General features: G+C 45.6%; 2 protein-coding genes across 6 annotated transcripts in view; one reads left to right on the top strand and one right to left on the bottom strand.

The window, feature by feature from the left end:
* Positions 1-1,572, top strand: part of acsl2 (acyl-CoA synthetase long chain family member 2) — a 30,126-nt gene extending 28,554 nt beyond the window's left edge. For all 5 annotated transcript variants that reach the window (XM_021621483.2, XM_036935844.1, XM_036935843.1 and 2 more), the window contains exons 19-21: positions 62-163; positions 277-348; positions 797-1,572. In XM_021621483.2, the coding sequence (XP_021477158.2) occupies positions 62-163; positions 277-348; positions 797-937 (315 nt within the window). In that variant the 3' untranslated portion in view covers positions 938-1,572. The remainder of the gene's footprint in view (positions 1-61; positions 164-276; positions 349-796) is intronic.
* Positions 1,547-26,264, bottom strand: part of bin3 (bridging integrator 3) — a 37,857-nt gene continuing 13,139 nt past the window's right edge. The window contains exons 4-9 of the mRNA XM_021621485.2: positions 26,042-26,103; positions 23,361-23,497; positions 19,844-19,884; positions 9,744-9,885; positions 5,838-5,972; positions 1,547-2,748 (exon numbers count right to left, since the gene is read on the bottom strand). Of these exons, the coding sequence (XP_021477160.1) occupies positions 2,602-2,748; positions 5,838-5,972; positions 9,744-9,885; positions 19,844-19,884; positions 23,361-23,497; positions 26,042-26,103 (664 nt within the window). The 3' untranslated portion in view covers positions 1,547-2,601. The remainder of the gene's footprint in view (positions 2,749-5,837; positions 5,973-9,743; positions 9,886-19,843; positions 19,885-23,360; positions 23,498-26,041; positions 26,104-26,264) is intronic.

Genomic DNA, 26,264 nt, shown 5'->3' with positions numbered 1-26,264 from the left:
TATCAAAGGATAGTCCTTTTTTTTGGGACATACCATCATTCTCACACTCTTTTTTTTCCAGTCTCACCTGATTGGTATTGTTGTGCCAGACCCAGAAGTGTTTATTGATTGGGTTAAGGAGAGGGGAATCATTGGATCCTACAAGGAGCTCTGCCAGCATCCAGTATGTGACGTCCCCATAGCTCACACAATAGGCCATCTGCAACTTTACAATGTGTGCCGTTGTTGGCTCGTATCAACTCAACAGGTACTGATTGAAATCTTGTCTCACTACAGGATGTGAAGAAAGCAGTGTTAGAAGACATGACAGCTGTGGGGAAGGAAGCTGGGCTGAAGTCTTTTGAGCAGGTGAGGAATCAAATCAAACTATTTGTTACGTGCCGAATACAACATGTATATGGTTAATTACAAGCCCTTAACCAAAAGTAGAGTTCAATAAAGAGTTAATAAAACATTTACCAAATAAGCTAAAGTAACACTATATAAAATAACGAGGCTATATACAAGGGGTAGCAGTACCGAGTCAATGTGCGGGGGTACTGGTTAGTCAAGTAATTTGTACATGTAGGTAGGGGTGACGTGACTATGCATAGGCAATAAACAGCGAACAGCGAGTAGTGTAAAAAAACTAAATGGGGGGGTGTTGTCAATTAAAATAATCCAGTGGCTGTTTGGTTAATTGTTCAGCAGTCTAATAGCTTGGGGGTAGAAGCTGAATACATTCATACATCGACTTTCTACTTAACAGAACTGAATACAACACTGATAGTTTTGCCATCTCTTTCCTCACTGTCAGCTGAAGGACCTGCACCTGCATCCAGAGATGTTCACTGTGAGCAACGGCCTTCTCACCCCCACCCTGAAGAGCAGACGAGTGGACATCCGCAGGGTCTTCCAGGAACAGATCACAAACATGTACAGCACAACAGTCATCTAGTAGACCTCAATCCAATGTAATACACTCATTCCACTGACATGTTTCCTGTCACTAGACAAAGATATGCCGTTTACGGGATCTCACTGTCTATAGTACTAAAACCTGAGCATGTAGCCAAGACAACAGACATTCCTACAGTACTTAGCTCAAATACTATCAAACACGTTTGGTACGGTTTCAGGGAATTTCAGTTTGACACCATGCTGCTTCTTGTACATCAGTATGTTAAATGTATTTTCATTGTTTACATATCATAGACAGAGGAACAACATTGAATGGGACCGAACAAATGCGCCAATGTTGTCCACGCAGAAAACCTAGCCATAGAAATAGCTACAGCTCCACTTTAGAGAGCAGCGGGCAAGTAGATGACCTGGGCCTGGTAATGGCCTGATTCTGATTAATAAATATAGACTCTAAACCTCAAGGCTGCTTTTGAAGTGTACATTACTTACTCTGATTCTAGATATGACTGTTTAGTGTTCTCAGTTACAGTAGCTCATTCCAAATCAGACCATTGATCCAAGGTTGAGGGATTAAAGTTACCCTTGATAGTCAGAATGCTGATGAAAATGGCCAGTGTGCCTAATGTAGAAATATGCTTGTACGTTTTCCTGAATAAAGAAATTGTTGTATTTCTGTTTTATTTAGTTGAACAATGAAGGAAACCCTCCTTCCAATCCATGTATTGCATGATTGTTCATAGAAAAAGTGAAACAATGTCTAAACAGATGGTAACATAGCTCAACAAAAATAAAACCCACGCTTAATAGATTACATGTCAAGTAATGTTGGTCCAGGCCTGTCAGAAGTTGGAAAAAAATCTACGCAAATGCATCTGTCCAAAGGCAGAGGTTTCCCTCAACATGACAAAGAACGTAGATATGGTCAAATGAACTAAGTGCCACTAGAGGGAGCAACGGCATTTGTTATGGAAAGCAAGTCCTCAACCTATGCGAAGAAGGGTAAAAGGACCATCTCAAAGACAATGTTAGATTATTCCTTAGCCTTTCAGAAGCAGGGGACAATTAGGCAACAGCCAAAGAAATGTTGACACCATCACAGATCTGAAGAATAATGACAGTCAGGAAGCTGGAGTTAAATACTACAGGCAACTTTCAATATTTTTACCTCAAGTTCCCGGTCCACAATGCACATGCTAGATCTGTGTGAATAACACAAATGGAGCGATTCGACCCACCACCCTGAGTCACATTTCTAGTTCGCTAACAGTACTATCCAATTTGTTTCAATACATTTCCTGGTATGCATGTTTTGGAAATGACTAGAAAACAGATTCAAACTTGAGTATGGAGCTTTGAGAAAGGTGTGACCCGCAGGGATCTTAAATCTATAGTACTATTTGTAATTCTATGGTGTAAACCACAAGTTAGTTCTTAGAACGGTTTCATTACATGATTCAAAAAATATATACATATTGGCTGATGGCTTGGTAAATGTGGCAGTTAAAATGCTTTGAGTTGCTCTGTTTCTTTCGATGTCAGGAGAGGAGATTAGTGCAAGAAAGCTATTAATGATTAGGCTATGACCAAAGCGGTCCATTTTCACAGAAGGATCCTGAAAAAGATAAATCCATTCACTGAGGTGTGAAAGGAGGCAAGGCCAGAGGTTTAGAGGGAGCCCTTCCCCTTCTTGGTGTTCTCTCAGTCATCAGCGACAATGGACAGAGCACGCAGCTCATTCAGCTTGGCCTCGTTCTCCCTCTCCCTCTGCTCATCAGTCAGCCCTGCCTGGTCGATCTGATCCGTCAACTCACTGAAGATATTGTGCATCTCTGTGAAGTACACCACCTGAAAGAGATAAAGAATGGAATGGTTAGGGAAAGGGTCTTACGTTTACAGTTTACTTACAACATGCAGAGAGGCTGGTCCTGGTCCTACAGCCCTTCACCTCCACTAATGAAAAGCCATTCAAAGTAAAGGAGTGAGCCCGGAGAACTAAAACAAACCCCAGAACTTCAGCGGGTAGTGACCCTGCCTTTTCTCTTCCAATCGCAACATGAGATAGAGAGTGTTCACTGAAAGCTTTCCTGACACATCCCACCCCTGCTTCTTCCCCCAGTTCATGAGTCAGAATCCCAGGAGAGATACTTTGATGATTAATAGACTTTAATCACATTACAAGACTCCAGAAGAGTGGGCCGAGAATGAAAGTACTGGGAAATACAACCCCTTGAAACCCACACACATTTCAATATTTATTCATGCAGCGATGCATATGCTACAGTACACTTAAGGGGGCATTTCTGATTTATTTGCAAATGTGCACGTTTGTTCTGTTCTATATAGAGGTTGGAATAAAATAATAGCTGCTGCTGGCCGATTATGGGCGTTGATGGGCTGTAGGCCATAACAGAAAATAAATAGAGGCCATTTCAGATAGGAAAATGAAGATCTTTCCTGGGTAGACGAGGGAGAAGACTGTTAACCACATGCTACTATAAGAGCTTTGTCACAGGATGCATGCTGCTAGAGAAATGACAATATGTAGCCATTTTCAACTAATTACATCTGATCAAAGGACATTTAATTCAGTCCAAATGTCTTATCCACATGATGTGTGTGCCAGTGGCAGCAAAAGTTATATTAACAGAAGCTCTTTAGTTGGCTAACCGGAAGAGGTACCCGGTTTGAAAGGCCTCTGTGTGTTTATAGCGAACTCTGCCACCTAGACCACATCAGTGGGCCATGATTATTAAGTTGCCGGTGTATGTGGGGGTAAAGTGGATATTTTTCATTTGAAAAGTGGCTTGGTGAAAAAGCTATGGAATACATGTCAGTGATAATGCACACATGATCACTGTGTCTGGTCCGGCGTGAACATCCTTCTTGTCATCCAGTCTCTACAATTATCCCAGTAAGTCTACATGGACCACATATGAAAAGAAGCCAAATTCAGACTATTATTTGTATGACCTCGGTGACTTATTTTTGAACAAACGCCCAAATACACACCCTTGGCCTCACCCTAGCCCCGATTGACTAAATATTGATATAGACAGAGAGCTACACCGGCTCATCAGACCTCAACTCTTGATTATTTCGCTATCAATATTTCATGGAGAAAAAGTCATAGAAATTTGGCATCCAATATGAGCCCATCTCTATCAATCTAGTCTATCAATGGGCTCAGGTGCAAAATAACTCAATCATTATGACAGTAGCGTGTGTCAAAAGAACATAATTTCTTTCAGTTTGTACAGGTAGTACAGAACACCGTAACCAAGAACAACCACCGGGAATCCACACTCAGACAATGGCTCAATTATCCAGCATCTGTACAGGTGGACAGGCACATCCGATCACAGCAGAGCAGAGCATTGCTTCCCATTCACAGCCGTTTTATGGAACTAGTGGTGTTCGAGCCTCAGAACAAAGAGAGGCATTGTGAGGGTGCTCTGGGAGCCATGCAGCATGTCCGGGGGAGAGAGAGGGGGAGTGGGAGTCCAGACTGCGCTTGCAGGGCCAGCTGAGGGGGGCTGGCCCGGACCCGAGGTCCACTGGGCTGCTGTGCTGTGCTGACTGACTGACCACCCAGTAGCGGCTGTACTGGAGGAGTGGCTGTGTACGCCAGCCCAGCTCTGGAGTCTGTCCCTCTGACCCAACCCCACTAATTCACACTGCTAGAGTTAGAGATGAGCTATCTGAGCATGTTCGAGTCATCAGCGCTCTGCCTCCATCAGAGGGCCCTCATTCCTGTTTGAAGCTGCTTCAGCAGTGAGTCAGTCTGTTTGCAAATGACTGAGTAGTACAGGCTTGTCCAGTGTCCATAGAGGACAGAGCACTGAAACAGGGACAATGTAACAGTGGGAAGGCCCAAAATCTGTACCCATTAATTTTCATCCACAACCAGTCTCTATTAAATCCAAATCTTATAGGGAATGATTATGCTTGTATAATCACCATTCTAGGAAGAGATAATGACACAGTGATGTCCATTGTTAAATTACAGCGCTACTATGAAGGAGATAATCCTGATCAGCTAACAAGATTACCAGAGACCTAATGGCAGCTACCAAGTCCAGTGAAGATTAGGCTACGCTGCTGTTATACCCAGGAGGGCTCCATTCACTTAGTCTACTAGTAACAGTCATCACACACAAACCTACCCACCTGCTCTGCTATCATAGGAACACAGAGGAACGTACAGAACTCTGTGTCACAGAAGACATCACTTTGGATTGATCAAAGGGCAGACATATCCTTTGAACCCCCTATGGGCTTGCCTGGCAGTATCATTGACATGTCTGCTGAGTCTGATAGGCATCTGTCTGTCTGCCAGTGTTTTTGGGGGCGGGGTGCCAGCCTGTCCTAGTGACGTGGCCACTTCTCAATCTGATTAGGCGTGTGTCAGTCTTTAACCATAAGAGGAAATTACATGGCGGGGGGTGGGGGTAGGGTGCGGAGGGTGGGCGACTGTGGCGGGCACTCGACTCAGCTGCTGGGCTGGTTATAGCGAGGCGGGCTGACCGGGCTCCTAGGTTAGAAAGAGGCTGGAGCAAGACGGACAGACAGACAGACCTGGGCTAATTAGGAAGGCGTGGGGCCGTCACTGGGGTTAATCACATTAAGACTGGGTGGGGAGACAGGGAGGATTACACACACTCTCTTCTACACTACCACTCTCTCTTGCTCTGATGCTGGTCAACAGACAGCTAGGGGCAACACTACACCCAAATAAACAATCTATTAAAACGACTCAAATAAAACCCATTGGAAACTATTTGAACTGGGATTGGAAAGTTGTGAACAGGTTTTGTGTGTCAACTGAATGCCTTATAATTCATAACTGTGCATGTATGCATTATAAAGATGGCTCACCAGAGTTAAACTGGGTCGGTCACAAGTGTGCACCCAATCATACACTATCTATAGCTCACCTGTGCCCGGATGAGTGCCTCAAAGCTGGGCTGAAAGTAGTCGATGCGGCTGTGGTAGAACTTGGGCATCTCATCCAACAGCTGCTTGTTCTTGGATTCAAAGTCCTCCCTGACTGGTCTCAGCTCCTCCCTGGCCTGGACAGATTAGGGCAAACAGAAGACCAGTTGAAGCTTTAGCATACATACCTAGGACTGTGGCGGTCATGTCAGCCGGTGATTGTCAAGCAAATAACTGTCGGTCTCACAGTAATTGGCAAACATATTTAGCACACATGGCCTACAAGCCACTGATGTAGACATTTGGAACATCTAAACTCAGCAAAAAAAGAAACGTCCCTTTTTCAGAACCCTGTCTTTCAAAGATAATTTGTAAAAATCCAAATATCTTCATTGTAAAGGGTTTAAACACGGTTTCCCATGTTTGTTCAATGAACCATAAACAATTAATGAACATGCACTAGTGGAACGGTCCTTAAGACACTAACAGCTTAAAGACGGTAGGCAATTAAGGTCACAGTTATGAAAACATAGGACACTAAAGAGGCCTTTCTACTGACTCTGAAAAACAACAAAAGAAAGATGCCCAGGGTCCCTGCTCATCTGCGTGAACGTGCCTTAGGCATGCTGCAAGGAGGCATGAGGACTGCAGATGTGGCCAGGGAAATAAATTGCAATGTCCGTACTGTGAGACGCCTAAGACAACGCTACAGGGAGACAGGACGGACAGCTTATCGTCGCAGTGACAGACCACATGTAACAACACCTGCACAGAATCGGTACATCCGAACATCACACCTGCGGAACAGGTACAGGATGGCAACAACAACTGCCTGAGTTACACCAGGAATGCACAATTCCTCCATCAGTGCTCAGTCTCTCAGCCTATTGCGGACAGAGGCTGGACTGAGGGCTTGTAGGCCTGTTGTAAGGCAGGTCCTCACCAGACATCACCGGCAACAACGTTGCCTATGGGCACAAACCCACCGTCGCTGGACCAGACAGGACTGGCAAAAAGTGCTCTTCACTGACAAGTCACAGTTTTGTCTCACCAGGGGTGATGGTCGTATTCACGTTTAACGTCGAAAGAATGAGGGTTACACCGAGGCCTGTACTCTGGAGCGGGACCGATTTGGAGGTGGAGGGTCCGTCATGGTCTGGGGCGGTGTGTCACAGCATCATTGGACTGAGCTTGTTGTCATTGCAGGCAATCAACACTGTGTGTTACAGGGAAGACATCCTCCTCCCTCATGTGGTACTCTTCCTGCAGGCTTATCCTGACATGACCCTCCAGCATGAGAATGCCACCAGCCATACTGTTCGTTCTGTGAGTGATTTCCTGCAAGACAGAAATGTCAGTGTTCTGCCATGGCCAGCGAAGAGCCCGGATCTCAAACCCATTGAGCACGTCTGGGACGTGTTGGATCCGAGGGTGAGGGCTAGGGCCATTCCCCCCAGAAATGTCTGGGAACTTGCAGGTGCCTTGGTGGAAGAGTGGGGTAACATCTCACAGCAAGAACTGGCAAATCTGGTGCAGTCCACGAGGAGGAGATGCACTGCAGTACTTAATGCAGCTGGTGGCCACACCAGATACTGACTGTTACTTTTTATTTTGACCCTCCCCCTTTGTTCAGGGACACATTATTCCATTTATGTGAAAATGTTTCATGTCTCAGTTGTTGAGTCTTATGTTCATACAAATATTTATATATGTTAAGTTTGTTGAAAATAAACGCAGTTGACAGTGAGGACGTTTTTATTTTATTTTAAAAAGTCTAATAAATCCATCCATGTTATATAGCCCACACCATCACAATAAATCCATTATTTGTTTTAGAGACTGGTCTAAATAAATATGATATGAAGAAAATTGAGTTTATTTCAGAAGAACAGAATAGCATACTCTTGAGTTGTCCTTATGTTAGGCCCTGATCTGGTTATGCAATATGGCTGTTGGCTACACTAGTTCATTTAGCAGACAAGATTTGCTTAGAATTCCGTGGCATTATTTTATCCTATTTTGTTGTATGAAGAATACAAATGAACATGGCTGAAAAAAATAGAAAGGATATTTTCTCCAAATGATTTGAGGGAGTGTACACATGCGGCTATTCTGTGTTGGGCGGTTAACAAAGAAACAGGTCCTCCTATATGCTTCTTTCAGAGTTATTTATGCATCTTTAGTTGCGATACAAACATTGGGCTATCTTGCAAATCTTTTTGTACATTCTAAGGCTATATGATGAGACTAATGATGATTTGAAAAAAGTTGCATGAGCTCTGCTTTGTTTCTTGCACAAGCTGTACACACTTCATCAGTCTTTCATTCACAATTTGACAAGCACTTGATAATTTCTTGAATTTCCCGGCCTCATCCCCTTTGCGTGGCCATAATGCACCCTAAAAAAGTACATGTCTTTTGCGACCAGTGACCGTTGTGCCCTTGGGCTGAAAATAATAATTATAATTCCCTTCTCCTGGCTGTGTGCTCCAAAGCACCTCTCACCTCCACGGTTCTATCAGATAGCTACATTCTTATTAGCCAACGCCCGTCACATGATTGAGTCTTTCTCACAGGCTACAAGTGAAGACCGACACATCAGGGACGCAACTGCACACGTCCTTATCCGAGGTGCATGTTTAAGGTATTGGAAGAACTGTCCACATTTACTTTTCAGCAGCCAACAAGATGAGTAGGCCTAACGAACAGCAAAAGCACATAGCATATAGAAATGTTGCGCAACATGAGCTCATGGACTGTCATGAAGTGTTTGATTAGATTTTCGATTACATTTGCATTGATGTCAGAGTGATTAGAGGGACAATAGAGGGCCGAGTACCAGGCAGTTAGCAAGTTTGGTAGGCTACTAATGATCATCAGCAGCATCAGAGCTTGGAGAAGTCTAATTTCCGTGACTAAACGGTCACGTGGAATTTAACTGCCGTCATAACTCGTGACCGCCCGTGTGGCGGTAATACGGTCACCGTAACAGCCCTATGCATACCTCATAATCACTACTGGGGCTCAACCATAACATATCAGCTACGTTCTCAGAAATGTAATCCGTCAACAACAGTGAAAAACAACAGGAGAATGAAAATGTCTTCCCACAGAGAAGAACAGAGAAAAAAAGAAAAAGCCTAATCACGATCACAAGTGAGGAGGAGTGGGTTATGTGGGAAGAGTTGGCTGTGTGCAGACCACGCCACTGCTGATCAGGAACGTGTGTGATGTATTAGTGGGTAGTCTGGTGGGCATTAAGAAAGATGATATCTCAATGAATAGGCAATGATATAGAGTGCGCAATGTGTGTGTGCTCGAGAGGGGATATAACATATGTAGAACAGAATCACCTGTGTGAAGTAATATTTATCTTAAGTAACTCCCCTGTGTGTCTGTCCTTTGTGAGTCTTTAAATGGCATGTTAGTGTTTGGTCAGGATCATTTCTCTAAGAGCTGTGAGATTCAAAGGCCAGGGACATAGGGGGCCTCTTGACTCTTTGTGCCACTGACAATGCTTTTCTCAATGTGTGTGGGTGGCCACCCATGTGAGGGTGTGTGAGCCCAGGCAGCGCTGCATTGATATCTGTGAATGCTGCCATAGAGGTCTCAGCGAATGTGTCTACAATACTAAATGACGTGCCCGTTTATGTGCAGCAGTGCCTTTTCAAAAGGCAATACTTGACAGCCTGGTCGCTTGTGTGGGTGAAAAGAGTGCACATGTCCAGTTTGTTCATATCCAGTCAGCATTTGTACCTTGTTCACTTATTGATTGTATTCAAAACACTGACACCATGCAAGGCAAGAGCTTAAAGCCTGACTTTGGTTGCTCAACAGACAGATTTCAAGTGGACAACACACGTGCCAGCAGCCGCTTTTAGCACAGTTCTGTTACATATATAGTGTACCTGGTGTAGTTTGACCATGATGGGACCTGTCTTCTCCTTCTCTTCATACTTCTCTACCTTGGACTGTAACCTCTTGTAGTCCTGTAGAGCTTGCTCCCTTCGTTTCACGGCCATGTTGAGGCTGGGGAACACACTGCTGTACCTGAGACACACAGAGACACAGAGAATGGGATCTAGGCGCAGAGACTGACAGAGATACTGCTGGACCACATCATGGAGACAAAGTGACACTGCTTTGTACCGGAGATATATACGTGGACATAGGCCTAACGAGAAACGATACTGCTCTGTGAACATAGACAGGCAAGAGCCCTGTCAGAGGAACAACTGCATATTAACAAACAATCTGACTGATTCTTCCTACTTAATGCAATGTGCTCTCAATTCAGATTAATACATCTAAACCAATCATGCCAACTGAACCCTAAATGTTGTCTTGAAATAATAAAAATGTGCATAGAAAACTGCACTTTAAGATTGAAAGACTGTAAAAGAAAACAATCGATGCTTTTTCTGAACCATTGAGAACTTTTTGAATTGGGGTTTACAGGTGTGCTTGTGTGAGGTCACCTGGATCGATATGCATGTAACACAGAAAAGCGCCCTCAAGTAGGAGTCCTCTTAGTGTAGACTGGAGACACTGTCCTTGGTTGTTAATATTGAATTACTCTAGTGCAAAATGGCATGAAACAATTCATTCGGTTTCAATTAGGTTATTCAAAATGAAAATACATTCTTTCAGAGAGAATCCTTGTCTTAGGTACTAAAAATAGGAAACACTCATCTGTAACTTAGCAACAGGAGTCCGTGCCTCATCCTGGGACTTACTTTGCTCCAACACACTGGTTCTGTGCGTTCTGCTTTTATTGGGAAATACAGTGCAGAAATGCAGCTACGCCACTTCATTTGGAAGAGATGAACATTTTCCAAACTACAAAACAAAAATGGTTGCCAACCTGTTTAGTCAGAAAATCTAACCAAGTGTCACACATTTGAGAGCACTTTAATATATTGTGTGATTATATATAGGCACAGTAAGACAGGTGTCATATTCACCATGCATGTTTAATTACACAGGTCTAATGCAAGTTTCATAACCTGATGACATTGCTTTGATTTTCTATTAATCATCTGAGATGATTTCATACAGGCTGCAGATAGCTATAGCGTAGTTCCTTGGTATGCTACTCTCACTAGCGTAAAGTGTGCCAGTGATTCACTTTTTCCTCAAACAATGAGCCAATCTTCCTTTCCCACTACTTACTATGCAACAGGTGAAGTGAATTGACAATGGACCTGACAAAAGGTTGTGAAATCCAGTCTTCCTCAACACTGAGTAGAGTAAGCCCTGTGAAGGGGTGGGCCGTTGGGAGGAGGGCAGTGTGACGTGACCTGGGCCTCAGACAAGCTGTGGATTGTTTCCCACAGGAAGTTGAGAAGGGAGCGGCCTTGTATCGTTTTGGCGACGTCACAGAGCCCAGCCCCACAGCCCACGCTCTCCCTCCATTTATAAAACATCCCTTTGGCTCAGTTAACAGCAGGCAGCGCAGAGTGGATGCCTTCCTCTAGTAGTTTACTATCTGCCTCTTGCTCCAGTGTAGTGTTCACATACTTCGAGTGCCAGGGGATTATGCAACCACCCTCTAGGCACGAGTGCACTCTGAAAAAATTCCATTGGTCCATGACATTACACACCACACTGGCTCACTAAAAAGGCACAAAGGCTGACCGCATTCTCCTCCACCAGAGCACATCACCTCACACCACCTCTGCATGGTGTCATGAGGTGCCATGATGTCTGATGACTACAGCAACGCAAAAGAGTAGTAATGACAGCATTTAGGTCACTTAGTCACCCTCACACATGATCACATTGTAGGTAGGCGGTATCTGGTAGTGGCGACAGTCAGTCCTTCCTCTTAATGATGTGACTGACACCTGTGTGAACCGATATAAGAAGTTGATCCCGTCCTTCCACACTAATGATCTCCTCACTGTCCCAATGCTTTTATACCTAGAGGTAGTGCTCCGAGAGGATGCCAATGTGTCCGTGTTGTGCTCAGACTGTCTAAAGAGGAGCTCTGTGGGAGCCTGTCTGACTCAACTGTAACTCAGACATGTAATGGAGTGACAGTGGCTGTGTTTGAAGGTCACTTTACACGCTGCATAATGATAGTTTGGGCTAGATCGCTGGCTGGTTTGGACATTTCCCTAGATGTCTCTGGACTGACGTCCACATACTGACCGGTCAGCTCCAGACTAGCCTATATTTACTCCAGCCGTGTCTAGCCCAGGCTCTGCTGGACCAAGGGCGCACTACCACCGTCTGTGTGACTGGTCATTTAGGGTGTGGTGGCTGGCTGAAAATAGCAGGTGGACGAAAATAGCAACTGGTCGACAGAGATTGTTTATGACAAGCTGATCCATAGCTGGACCGACACAACCCGACAGTCAGCCAAGCCCCAGTCTGGACCAACCAGCCCAGCTGGAGCTGACCAGAGACCTCGGAGGAACCTTAGTCTGGCAGGCTCACTGACCGCTCCACTTAACACCGTCAATTTCACATTGCTAAAATAACAAAAAGGTATCTCTAAGAATATGTTGACCTCCCATATCTCACTATGAAATGAGGGACTAACATTGAAAGCCAAGATTACTCATAAATTATGCATATTTTGTGATTGAGTAATGAAAATACAAAGTATTCTGAACAAAAATATAAATGCAACATGTAAAGTGTTGGCCCCATGTTTCATGAACTGAAATAAAATATTTTCCATACGTACAAAAAGCTTATTTCTCTAAAATGTTGTGTACAAATTTGTTTATATCCCTGTTAGTGAGAATTTCTCCTTTGCCAAGATAATACATCCACCTGACTGGTGTGGCATATCAAGAAACTGATTAAACAGCATGATCATTACACAGGCGCACCTTGTGCTGGGGACAATAAAAGACAATGCAACAGATGTCTCAAGTTGAGGGAGCGTGCAATTGGCATGCTGACTCCAGGAATATCCACCAGAGTCGTTGCCAGAGAATTGAATGTTAATTTCTCTACCATAAGCCGCCTCCAACGTTGTTTTAGGGAATTTGGCAGTACGTCCAACCGGCCTCACAACCGCAGACCACGTATAACCATGCATGCCCAGGACCTCCACATCCAGCTTATTCACCTGCAGGATCGTCTGAGACCAGTCACCCGGACTGCTGATGAAACTGTAGGTTTGCACAACTGAAGAATTTCTGCACAAACTGCCAGAAACTCTCTCAGGGAAACTCATCTGCATGCTCGTCGTCCTCACCAGAGTCTTGACTTGACTGAAGTTTGGCGATGTAACCGACTTCAGTGGGAAGATGCTCACATCTGTACACAATTCCTGGAAGCTAAAAATGTCCAAGCTCTTCCATGGCCTGCACTCACCAGACATGTCACCCATTGAGCACGTTAGGGATGCTCTGTATTAACGTGTATGACAGCGTATTCCAGTTCTTGCCAATATCCAGCAACTTTACACAGCCATTGAAGATGGGTGGGACAACATTCCACAGGCCACAATCAACAGCCGCATCAACTCTAGGCAAAGGAGATGTGTCGCTGTTGCGGTTTTCTTCCGTCGAAGGAAAGGAGGACCAAAATGCAGCGTGGTTATCTTGATACATCTTTAATGAAGATAATACCGAACAATACAAAAACACTAAACGTAACGTGAAAAACCGGAACAGCCCCACTCAAAGAATATGGCTGCCTAAATATGGTTCCCAATCAGAGACAACGATAAACACCTGCCTCTGATTGAGAACCACTCCAGGCAACCATAGACTTTCCTAGACTACTCTACTATACCACAATCCCATAACCTACAAAAACCCCAAGACAAAACACACCACATAAATAACCCATGTCACACCCTGGCCTGACCAAAATAATAAAGAAAACACAAAATACTAAGACCAGGGCGTGACAGAACCCCCCCCCCCACCCCCCAAGGTGCGGACTCCCGGCCGCACACCTAAACCCATAGGGGAGGGTCCGGGTGGGCGTCTGTCCACGGTGGCGGCTCCGGCGCGGGACGTGGACCCCATTCCAACATAGTCTTAGTCCGCTTGCATCGCGTCCTTAGATTGGCGACCCTCGCCGCCGACCTTGGCCTAGTAACCCTAACAAAGGGCCCCACTGGACTGAGGGGAAGCTCCGGACTGAGGGACAGCTCCGGACTGAGGGACAGCTCGGGACTGAGGGGTAGCTCGGGACTGAGGGGTAGCTCGGGACTGAGAGGAAGCTCAGGCAGGTTGATGGCTCTGGCAGATCCTGGCTGACTGGCGGCTCTGGCAGATCCTGGCGGCTCTGGCAGATCCTGGCTGACTGGCGGCTCTGGCAGATCCTGGCTGACTGGCGGCTCTGGCAGATCCTGGCTGACTGGCGGCTCTGGCAGATCCTGGCTGACTGGCGGCTCTGGCAGATCCTGGCTGACTGGCGGATCCTGGCTGACTGGCGGATCCTGGCTGACTGGCGGATCCTGGCTGACTGGCGGATCCTGGCTGCTCCGTGCTGACTGGCGGCACTTGCTGCTCCGTGCTGACTGGCGGCTCTGGCTGCTCCGTGCTGACTGGCGGCTCTGGCTGCTCCGTGCTGACTGGCGGCTCTGGCTGCTCCGTGCTGACTGGCGGCTCTGGCTGCTCCGTGCTGACTGGCGGCTCTGGCTGCTCCGTGCTGACTGGCGGCTCTGGCTGCTCCGTGCTGACTGGCGGCTCTGGCTGCTCCGTGCTGACTGGCGGCTCTGGCTGCTCCGTGCTGACTGGCGGCTCTGGCTGCTCCGTGCTGACTGGCGGCTCTGGCTGCTCCGTGCTGACTGGCGGCTCTGGCTGCTCCGTGCTGACTGGCGGCTCTGGCTGCTCCGTGCTGACTGGCGGCTCTGGCTGCTCCATGCTGACTGGCGGCTCTGGCGGCTCCATGCAGACTGGCGGCTCCTTGCAGACTGGCAGCTCTGGCGGCTCCTTGCAGACTGGCAGCTCTGGCGGCTCCTTGCAGACTGGCAGCTCTGGCGGCTCCTTGCAGACTGGCAGCTTTGGCGGCTCCTTGCAGACTGGCAGCTCTGGCGGCTCCTTGCAGACTGGCAGCTCTGGCAGCGCCGGACAGGCGGGAGACTCCGGCAGCGCCGGAGAGGCGGGAGACTCCGGCAGCGCTGGACAGGCGGGAGACTCCGGCAGCGCTGGACAGGCGGGAGACTCCGGCAGCGCTGGACAGGCGGGAGACTCCGGCAGCGCTCGACAGGCGGGAGACTGGACAGGCAAAGTGCACTGTAGGCCTGGTGCGTGGTGCTGGCACTGGTGGTACTGAGCCGAGGACACGCACAGGAAGCCTGGTGCGGGGAGCTGCCACCGGAGGGCTGGTGCGTGGAGGTGGTACTGGATAGACCGGACCGTGCAGGCGCACTGGAGCTCTTGAGCACCGAGCCTGCCCAACCTTACCTGGTTGAATGCTCCCGGTCGCGCACCGCTCCCGAGCATACTACTCGCCAATGTCCAGTCTCTTGACAACAAGGTTGATGAAATCCGAGCAAGGGTAGCCTTCCAGAGAGACATCATGGCTCACTTGAGAAAGGCTATCGGAGTCGGTACAGCCAGCTGGTTTCTTCACGCATCGCGCCAACAGAAACAAACATCTTTCTGGTAAGAAGAGGGGCGGGGGGGTCCTTCTGTTCACCTGACTTGGAATTCCTCACAATCAAATGTCGACCGCATTATCTACCAAGAGAATTCTCTTCGATTATAATCACAGCCACATATATTCCCCCCCAGTCTAGACACATCGTGGATTGGGGGATATGTTCCACATTGCGTCAAACAACAACATTGACGAATACGCTGATTCGGTGAGTTCATTAGCAAGTGCATTGGCGATGTCATACCCACAGCAACTATTAAAACATTCCCAAACCAGAAACTGTGGATTGATGGCAGAATTCGCGCAAACCACTGCTTTTAACCAGGGCAAGTTGACCGGAAACATGACCGAATACAAACAGTGTAGCTATTCCCTCCGCAAGGCAATTAAACAAGCTAAGTGTCAGTATAGAGACAAAGTAGAGTCGCAATTCAACGGCTCAGACACAAGAGATGTGTCTAGACTGTGGCAGGGTCTACAGTCTATCACGGATTACAAAATGAAAACTAGCCCCGTCGCGGACCAGGATGTCTTGCTCCCGGACAGACTAAACAACTTCCTTGCTCGCTTTGAGGACAATACAGTGCCACTGACACAGCCAGCTACCAAAACCTGCATCCTCTCCTTTGCTCGCTTTGAGGACAATACAGTGCCACTGACACAGCCAGCTACCAAAACCTGCGGCCTCTCCTTCACTGCAGCCGACGTGAGAAAAACATTTAAACGTGTTAACCCTTGCAAGGCTGCAGGCCCAGACGGCATCCGCAGCCACGTCCTCAGAGCATGCGCAGACCAACTGGCTGGTGTGTTTACGGACATATTCAATCAAGCCTGCTGTTCCCACATGCTTCAAGAGGGCCACCATTGTTCCTGTTCCCAAGAAAGCTAAGGTAACTGAGCTAAACGACTACCGCCCCGTAGCCCTCACTTCCGTAATCATGAAGTGCTTTTTATTTTACCTTTATTTAACTAGGCAAGTCAGTTAAGAACAAATTCTTATTTTCAATGACAGCCTAGGAACAGTGGGTTAACTGCCTGTTCAGGGGCAGAACGACAGATTTGTACCTTGTCAGCTCAGGGATTTGAACTTGCAACCTTCCGGTTACTAGCCCAACACTCTAACCACTAGGCTACCCTGCCGCTTTGAGAGACTCGTCAAGGACCATATCACCTCCACCCTACCTGACACCCTAGACCCATTCCAATTTGCTTACTGCCCCAACAGGTCCACAATCGCAACCACACTGCACACGGCCCTAACCCATCTTCTATCTCAAAGCCATCAGACTGTTAAACAGCCACCACTAACATTGAGTGGCTGCTGCCATACATGTAAAAAAATGTATCACTAGCCACTTTAAACAATGCCACTTAATATAATGTTTACATAACCTACATTACTCATCTCGTATATACTGTACTCGATACCATCTACTGCATCTTGCCTATGCCGTTCTGTACCATCACTCATTCATATATCTTTATGTACATATTCTTCATCCCTTTACACTTATTTTATTTATCTGTTATTTTACCAGGTAAGTTGACTAAGAACACGTTCTCATTTGCAGCAACAACCTGGGGAATAGTTACAGGAGGGGGTTGAATGAGCCAATTGTAAACTGGGGTTTATTAGGTGACCGTGATGGTTTGAGGGCCAGATTGGGAATTTAGCCAGGACACCGGGGTTAACACCCATACTCTTGCGATAAGTGCCATGGGATCTTTAATGACCTCAGAGAGTCAGGACACCCATTTAACCCTACACCCATTTAACCCTACACAGGGCAGTGTCCCCAATCACTGCCCTGGGGCATTGGGATATTTTTTTAGACCAGAGGAAAGAGTGCCTCCTACTGGCCCTCCAACACCACTTCCAGCAGCATCTGGTCTCCCATCCAGGAACTGACCAGGACCAACCCTGCTTAGCTTCAGAAGCAAGCCAGCAGTGGTATGCAGGGTGGTATGCTGCTGGCATAACTTGTGGCTGTTGTGAAATTGTTAAGTTAGATTACTCGTTGGTTATTACTGCCTTGTCGGAACTAGAAGCACAAGCATTTCGCTACACTCGCATTAACATCTACTAACCATGTGTATGTGACAAATAACATTTGATTTGAATTAAAATCTTTGAAATTGTTGCATGCGTTTATGTTTTTGCCGTTTGTTGTGTAGGCTAGGCTAAGTGTAAAAAGGGTAAAGACAGAGTATGTTGAATATGTGCCAGCAGAACCTCTGTTTTTATAGAGGGTAGGTTTGCTCTGCCGCAACATGCCTTATGCTTTGACTCGGTTAATGGAAAGTGAGAGGACTAACGCAAGCTAGATACCTGATCCACCAGATATAAAAAGGCAAGAGCAGAAAACCCCCCAGATAAGGCAGCGGGGGGGGGGGGGGGGGTTGGCTTGAGTCTAGACTGAACATAAAAACATACAAATAAAAAACTTTTCTGTGATTAAAACGTAGGCTAGTTTATAGGCTACGTCATTTTGAGTCACCCCCTTAAACACATCTAATTGCTACTATTTCACAACAACAGAAATCCAACAGCACCTTAACTCCCAAAGCAGGCTAACTTAACCAGAGTGTCGGGGAAGTCCATTTCCCAGCCTTGCTAGCTTAAAGGAGCAGTGCTGGTTTGCCCTGCCACTGCTTGGACCAGAGCACGTCTTTACGACAGAGCTGCCTTCAGTCTTACCCAAAAGAGCAATGGAGCAGAACGGGTTCGGCTAGGAGGCCCAGATAACAGCAACGACTCATGCCCACACACTCCCCCTCCCTCCACATAAACAGACTGATGTCATTCACTGATCCCGCTGAATGGATGGAGAGAGACAGAGAAAGAAAAACGGGGAGAGAGAAAGAGTTAGAGGTATGGAGACAGGGAGAGAGACAGATAAAGGGAGAGAGACTAAGGGAGAGTTAGACAGATAAAGAGAGGGAGAGAGAGAAAGGGAGAGAGAGAGAAAGGGAGAGGAAGGGAGAGGGGTGAGGAGAAAGACTGACCTTTCTGAGCTCATTATTTCCTGGATGTGTTAATACAGTGAGTGTTAATGACCCAACTAAGTGTGGCCTAAATGTGAATACACACCGGCCGGCACGTACACACACAGCCCATTGAAGGGACAAATAAAACCCTCCATTAAGAGACTTTCCAGGCTCGGACCATTCTCTGCTCCATTTAAGATTCCACACATGTTCTTACAGATCGACACAAAAACATCAAAAGAGTACTGAGACTTCAGAAACAATGGTCAACATTCAGTTACTGGTGGACTAATGGAAGCTTAATGTATGGTGGCTTAATAGATCAGTCCTCTATACCTCGATGATTAATTACATTATGCTGTGCTTCAACGCCATATACAGCAAAAGGGCTGGCGGCTTGTATTCCCCATCTTAAAACATTGTTTATGCATGCAGGACTAAATCTACTACTTCCTGACCTATTTCAATCTCATATAAGTGAGAGGCTAACTTCATCTGGCCTCAGAGCCCATCCTGTTAGTACAGTGACTCCCCATAATGTGTTTGTCCAATGCGGTATGTGTGTACTGTCCTGAGACAAGTCCTGCTCTCCAGCCAATCTCCTGCCCTTGGCCCAGGAAGCTGGGCCCTCTGCCATATTCAGGGCCTGCCCACACGTCCGCCTGCCGCCCACCAGGAAGAGGAAATTAGAACCATTCCATCCTGTCACAGCTCCGGCACCAGAACACAAGAGGAAGAGGCCAATAGCACACGCACACATACACTAACTCATAGCATTCTTATGTTCGATCAAAGTTCACTTTGTGAAGGGTTTGATATGAAAAGATCAGGGATTTCAGACCGATTTGTGGTTATAAACAAAAGTTAAACACACAAATTCACTGGCAAGCGCACCAAGTCTCTCTTTTTCAAACACACACACACACACCCCGCTCCAAAAAACAGCCTCCGGGGAGGGGTCAGCAGGAGGAAGTAGGACCTTAACAAGCACTACGGAAGACGGGTGGGATCCTTGCTCCCGGCCTGGCCACTCCCTCTACCGCCTCTGCACTGTGTGTGTGTGTGTGTGTGTGTGTGTGTGTGTGTGTGTGTGTGTGTGTGTGTGTGTGTGTGTGTGTGTGTGTGTGTGTGTGTGTGTGTGTATAGTGTGTGTGTATAGTGTGTGTGTGTATAGTGTGGTGCTTGGACGGACGGGGGCGAGAGTAGGGAAGGGGAACCAAGTAAACTTTCTTCCAGACACACCACCACAGCAGCCCCATTCACTCCCCAGTCCAGTCCAGTTTTACTATCAACTATGCTTTATTACAGAGCCTTCTGGAGCTAGTGCTAAGCTCCCCTTAAGTGTGTGCTCCTTCCCACTCTTTTAAGACACAGCAGCTGCTGCTTGTGATGTATTAAAAATATGCAGACAATAGGAGAGGTGCAGGTCCAGATAGACACTTACTTTTTCAGAGGATCGATCACCGTCTTTGAGATCTGGTTCACCTATGGACGAACAAACACGGGTCAAACATTCATTTAAAAAGTCCAGTACTTCTCTTAAATTGAAAGGGAATGTCTTTAATACTTGAAATTTGTTGTCAAAGTTAATTACTTTAAGTTGAACAAAATACAAAATAGTCCCACACATTAACAGCATGATAAAAAAAATATCAACAATTGTGTATTTTCAAACAGAGCACTCAAGACAATAGAGGGGAGGGAGGTGAGGCGGGTTGCAAGAAACTTTTGTGACGTTGACTCTTTTATTGTACACAAGCCCCGAGGAGAAACACCTGAATATTCATAGAGCTGAACAATACAAAAGGATGCAACTGTCAGGGGACGGACATGAAAGCTAAGCCCCACTGATTTCAAATCCTGCGGAGGGTGGGCTGCCTTACAAGATGAAAGTTCTTTGCAAACAAACATTTTAACAATAACAGTTTATATTTTCCTGCATTCTCCTTCTCGGAGCCGACAGGGGAGGGGCTTTGTTAAGTGGAAGTAAATGAACATCTCATCTCGAGGCCTCCAGCCCGGGTGCCAAAGTCTCATCGGCAGAAGTTGGCAAACATTTAAGAAAGTTTACAAAGTCATTTACATTGCAGATTCAAAATGACTCGTAGATCTACGTCTCTGACAGAACGCTAAGTTAACCCGGCAAACATCTCCAGTGAAGAGTATCGTTCAAATCATTTCAATGAGGAATAAAAGTGGCAAGACAACTCCATGAAGTGACAGCTCCATGAGAACAATGAGCCTAGTACAACTAATCAATCATTCACTAGTTATTGGAAGGATAGTCAATCACAGAACTTAAGAAGCAAATACTGTACAACAGCAAAGCTTTGTGAATGCCCTGACAGTCTCTGAGAATATACACCCACACACAAACAATCGCAAGGCATCTTTCCAAATACATAATGCGAATGAATGTAGTTTGAGAGAACCAATAACAAATAAGTACATGGGAATTCACATTTTCCTCTGTTTTACATATTCACACCATCACCCCCTCCCTGGGAGAGTGAAAAGGCTGGAGCTGCGCTGCTGCCGAGGTGAGTGCATGCAGTAAGCGGGGAGAACAACACCAGCACATTTGCTTAAGCATGCTGGCGCCCTCTACCCTCTGCCCTTTCCCACAGAGAGGGGGGCAGGACTATTCAGCTGAGGCCCAGCAGTGCCTGAGGCCGGAGCTCTAGCAGCAGTCTCTGTGAGTGAGTCACGGGGCAGAGGCCATCCCGGCACACAGGCCTCCCAAAAATACATGCAGATCGCGGAGGAAATCAATACCCCTCCAAACGGAGCATCCGCTACTGCTCAGCCGCCATTTTCACTAGGGCTTGACTTCAGCAGCAGTATGCCGGGGGGGCTCCGCGCCCTCCTCAGCCCTAGAAATAAACACACAGGCCTGGGCCACTGCTGCCTTCATTATCCCTGCACGTTTTATCCGCTCGCTCAATCGCAGCCCCCGCGGCGAATCATCTCGTCTCAACACCAAGGCGAGCAAAGAATGTTTGCTTCGGTGTCTGTTTTGCTTGAGCAGTTGAGTCGTTGGCGGTGCCGTCAGAAGGAAGAACAGCCAGCTTGGAGGGAGAGCTGGTGTAGTATGATTCTGGTGAGCTGCGCTGGGCTTTAACAACTCTGGACTCCTGAGGTGATATTCCAAATATTGAACCAACTGACCAACCAAGGGCCTAAAAAAACTTTGCCGTCAGGTTTCAACCAGTTTAACGAATGCCAAGCTAAGCGGCACAGAGAAACATACCGTAGCAGAACACGGTCACGTTAAACATCTTGCTGACTGAGACTGGCTGAAAAAGGAGGCCCCTAAACTCAAGTACCATTTTGTGATAACAGAAGGGTTGCATGTCAAAAACTCTCTCTGAAGGCCACTTAAAAATCACGAAGAAAAAAAACAAGCAGGCTGGATATGATGGAGAATCATGTATTTTGTATTATTTTCTAACTGCTTCGCCTCCAGAAGTCAGAAGGTGTATTTGGCTCCATGCTGCCTGGCTGGAGCCCTGTCCAGCAGACCATGGCCATGAAGCCAAGGAAGGAAATTACACCCTATGGAGCCAGCCAACGCCTCCACTCCTACACACTGTAGAGCAAACCTGCACCTTTTGTTATTGACCTGGGATGTAAATTTTTTTTATTTAAAACATTTTAAAAAATACAATACCGCATTGACATCTAGCTGTTCCTGACCGTATGACTCAAAGTAGCTCAAAACCAATTTGAGATGATTTGGAAAGCTCAAATAGTCCAACAAGATGAATGCTGTGTAGTGCAAAGCTGGCCTCCCAGGTTGTGTGAAGGTGATGAAGGTTATTAGCGTAGTCAAAGGGAAGAGGGCTCAGAGGAAACCAGTAAGAGATGTTAACTACCCTTTAGGGTCTTGACACTGTTTAACTAAGAGGGAAGTGGAGAAGGAAAGAGAAAAGCAGACTGAAAATGGATACTCTTAATTGCCTACATTTCATAACAGGTGGGTAGAAAATATTGGCAATGCTTCTGCTTTTGTAAAGATTCCAGAATTTGAGCTGAAAGGATTTTGATGTTAAAATGTATGAAAATGTTACTCATTTCCAATCTTCAGAAGACATTCCATATTAAATACAGTCAAAATTGAAGGACTGTTCTTCTTGGCAGACCACTAAGAAGCAACCCACCATAGGTCACAAGCTGTGAACCTCAAGCAGTCACCACACTTAACTTTGTCCAGTCATTTCAAATGGCTACTGTATATCTTGATTACATCTGAGCACAGTTTACGTGGTGTATGTCTCTAGTCTTTTCTTGAAGAATGCCTTGTTGTTGAGCGCTTGAAAGGAATTCACAGAGATCTTCAGAATATGTACAGAGCTGAACATTGGTCACTCAAGGTAAAGCCACCAGCAAATAAAAGGATGCAGAGAACAGATCATGCAGAGAACAGATCCCATTAAAACAGCCTGTGACATTCCCAAGTGAAGCTATTCCATAGTACGAGTTATTTTAAACACTAGTGAGTCACAAATGCATCCGATCTACAGCTCTCTGATATTTGACAAAGATGAGCAGCTAATAGACCAGTGTGCTGCTGGAGGCGCTTTCAAAAGACGAGAAGAGATCTTGAGTGAGATTATTTTTTTCTCGTTCACACAGTTACGCAATATTGACAATGATGAAAATACACTTAGGCCAATCAAACCCTTTTGGTTTCTGCCCTTTGAGTGTTTGAAGAGAGGGGAGCGTATGAGGCATATCTGTCAGAATACTGAATAAAATGCCCATAGGTAGAGCTGTGAAAGCTAGGCTGGGGGAGGGTTTCTTCTACCACTGTACAGGCCTCCCTGCCTAAAAGAGTATATAGTTTATTTTGGTTTCAATAGACAATTTCGATGCACCCCACTTAGAATACAATCTAGGAGAATGACTCGGCTGTGGTGTGAGGCAGTGTGAGAGAAGCACGGACAGGTCCTGACACTGACCTTCTCCTGGTTAAAGGAGTCCATCCTCTTCATGGCTGTGTCCAGAGCCGTCATGGACTCCAGGAAGGCCTGGTCCTGTTCACACAGCGGGTTACTGAGCAGGTCACCTGAGATCTTCACTGCTGCCTTGGACATCGCTGAAAGACATAAAACAGGCAGAGAATATTAGTATTCAAATGGTAAAACTGGTCCTGAAAAAGAGGGAAATAGGAAGGGAGGGAAGGAGAGAGATATAGAGAGAAAGAAAAAAAGCCATAACCGAATAGAGAATGGAGAAACATACAGGTAACTGCCAAAATAAAGGAAACAACTAAATAAAGTGTAATTGGGTCACCACAAGCCGGAACAGCTTCAATGCACCTTGACATAGATTCTACAAGTGTCTGAAACTATTGAAGGGATGCAACACCATTCTTCTATGAGAAATTCCATAATTTGGTGTTTTGTTGATGGTGGTAATAAAAGCTGTCTCATGCGTCGCTCCAGAATCTCACATAAGTGTTCCGCTGGGTTGAGATCTAGTGACTGATATGGCCATGTTATTTAGTTTACATCATTTTCATGCTCATCAAACCATTCAGAGACCACTCATGCCCTGTGGATGGGGGCATTGTATAATCCTATAGCCATGGTAGCCAAAATAATTGCCTGCGCAGAAATGTTATACATGAGCCTTCCCTGAGCATGATGGGATGGAACCACACCTGTGTGAAAGCACCTGCTTTCAATATACTTTGCAAATATATAACTTACTCAAGTGTTTCCATTATTTTGGCAGTTACATGTACAAACGGTATTATTAATGTTTGGCTTGGTTTGGCTATTTGGCACAGACATGCTTGATGGGCATGGCTAGCAGCAGAGGTGAGTACCCGTGCCAGGACTGACACTGTGGGCATTTGACAGACACAAAAGTTAAATAAGCGAAAAGGAAAAGTAGGATAGAGAATTAGCAGCATCAGTTGGAGAGAGTCGAGGGGGTGGTGGGCTTGGCTGCTGTGATGAATATTCACAAAAGCACTGGGAATGTGTGCAAATGTTTCTATAGTGCCAACGCCAATTACAGTTAATCTGCACTCCTGACACTTTATCTTAGACACAGAGCACATATCGGATCACCGCATCACTGTCAAAATAAATTAGCTGCACTGGGGACATACAGAGAAGTTGATAAGACGTAAAGTAAAATAGAAAACCCCACATCAAACTCAACTGAGGCCTCTGAGCTCTGAGGATCGGGTAAAGACACATTACAAAAAAATGTAATTAAGTATGTTAAAAAAAGCAGCTTTTCTGTGTACCTCAACAACAAAATGGTGTGGCCGCACACCGATCATTAGAAATATTCATGTGAGTAGACTGCTGATTGGCAAACTCAGCCAATGAGCCAACATGACATCATGTTCTATAAGGAATTATAAACTGGGTGGTTTGGCTGACATCTGTGGTGTATCAGACCATATACCACTGGTATGACAAAACATTTATTTTTACTGCTCTAATTACTTTGGTAACCAGTTCATAATAGCAATAAGGCATCTCGGGGGTTTGTGATATATGGCCAATATACCACGGCTAAGTGCTGCATCCAGGCACTCTGCGTTGCGCATATGAACAGCCCTTAGCCGTGGTATATTGGCCATGTACAACACCCTCCGTGCCTTATTGCTTAAATAGCAAGCTTTTTTTTTAATTGTCTGTTTGAGATACAAGTTTGAGGTGGGTTTTTTAAGTGTTTTTTTCTCCAATGTATACTTTGGCCACAAATACGAGTATAGAATGAATCAGCAACATTATTTAGGTATGAGAATATGAACTTTTAAAAGTGTGATTTTCACTGGACAGTTCAATTTTAATTCCATTGTGTGTTCTATTTTTAGTTAGGTAATAAAGATTTGTGTTGCCAATGGTATAAATGGCTTGTGGCCAGTGATATCCTGACTCTATAAAAATTCATCTCTAATGACTTGTGGACTTGCCCCAGAAGAGCCCACAATTTCATCGTCTTACTTTAAATAGACTAGACAAATGATTGCCATTATGAAACGTTGTGTGGAGCACACTGTGCTGTGCAGGCAGGTCCACTCTTTGTTGTTTGGTGGCAGTTGGTGGAGAAAGGACCTGTGCAACAGATGGAATCCATTAATTATAACAAGATGTTGACAGCTCTGATACTTTGATGAGGTATCATCCCATATTCCAGAGCACAAAGCAGAGGAAATGAAGAAGCCCCTCACTCCCCCATCCTTCCCCTCTCCACCCTCAGAGTAGAACGCTACCAGGGGCAATTTCTGCTACTGCTCCTCCCAAAGATACCCATTTCCATTTCCAAAAGCTCCAACAAAAAATAAATATCTTTCTTAGTAGTAGAAATGTAAAACAGAATGTAAGCTGAAAGCTATGAGTAGGAAGAGTGTGAGAAACATTGCATATTTTTAAGGGCTACTGAAATTAGGGTAACCTCATTTTCCAAAATTGCACAAGAGACATTGTCCCTGAAAACCCTGACAGGCAACAACAATTACGGTGTCAGTAAATGTATGCCGAGAGTGTGAAGGAGATTAATTGAATGAGAGAAAGCTAATGATTTAAAGAAGATTTGTACATGAAAGAAAACATGATCAGTGGGAATGTTTTTTCCAGAGACTGATCAAAATATGAACACTGTGTCAACAACACACCTATATCAGCCTCTGTGCTTTTCTTCATGTCTTTGTGGAGCTTCTTTGTCTGATCTTCCAACCTGTAAAATAAGGGAAACGTAGTTTTTTCAGTTCAGATTCTTGGATATCACAATAATACATCATATAACATTTGGTTAGTATCAGTCCAAGTATAATTAAGCATCTTACAGAGCAAACTGACAGTAGGATCATGTGTTTGCATTAAGCAGCTAGGGTAGGC

This window comes from Oncorhynchus mykiss, chromosome 11 (assembly GCF_013265735.2).
Source record: "Oncorhynchus mykiss isolate Arlee chromosome 11, USDA_OmykA_1.1, whole genome shotgun sequence".
NCBI lineage: Eukaryota > Metazoa > Chordata > Actinopteri > Salmoniformes > Salmonidae > Oncorhynchus > Oncorhynchus mykiss.
Note: the sequence above shows the minus strand (reverse complement) of the source record. Positions and strands in the feature narration are given on the sequence as shown.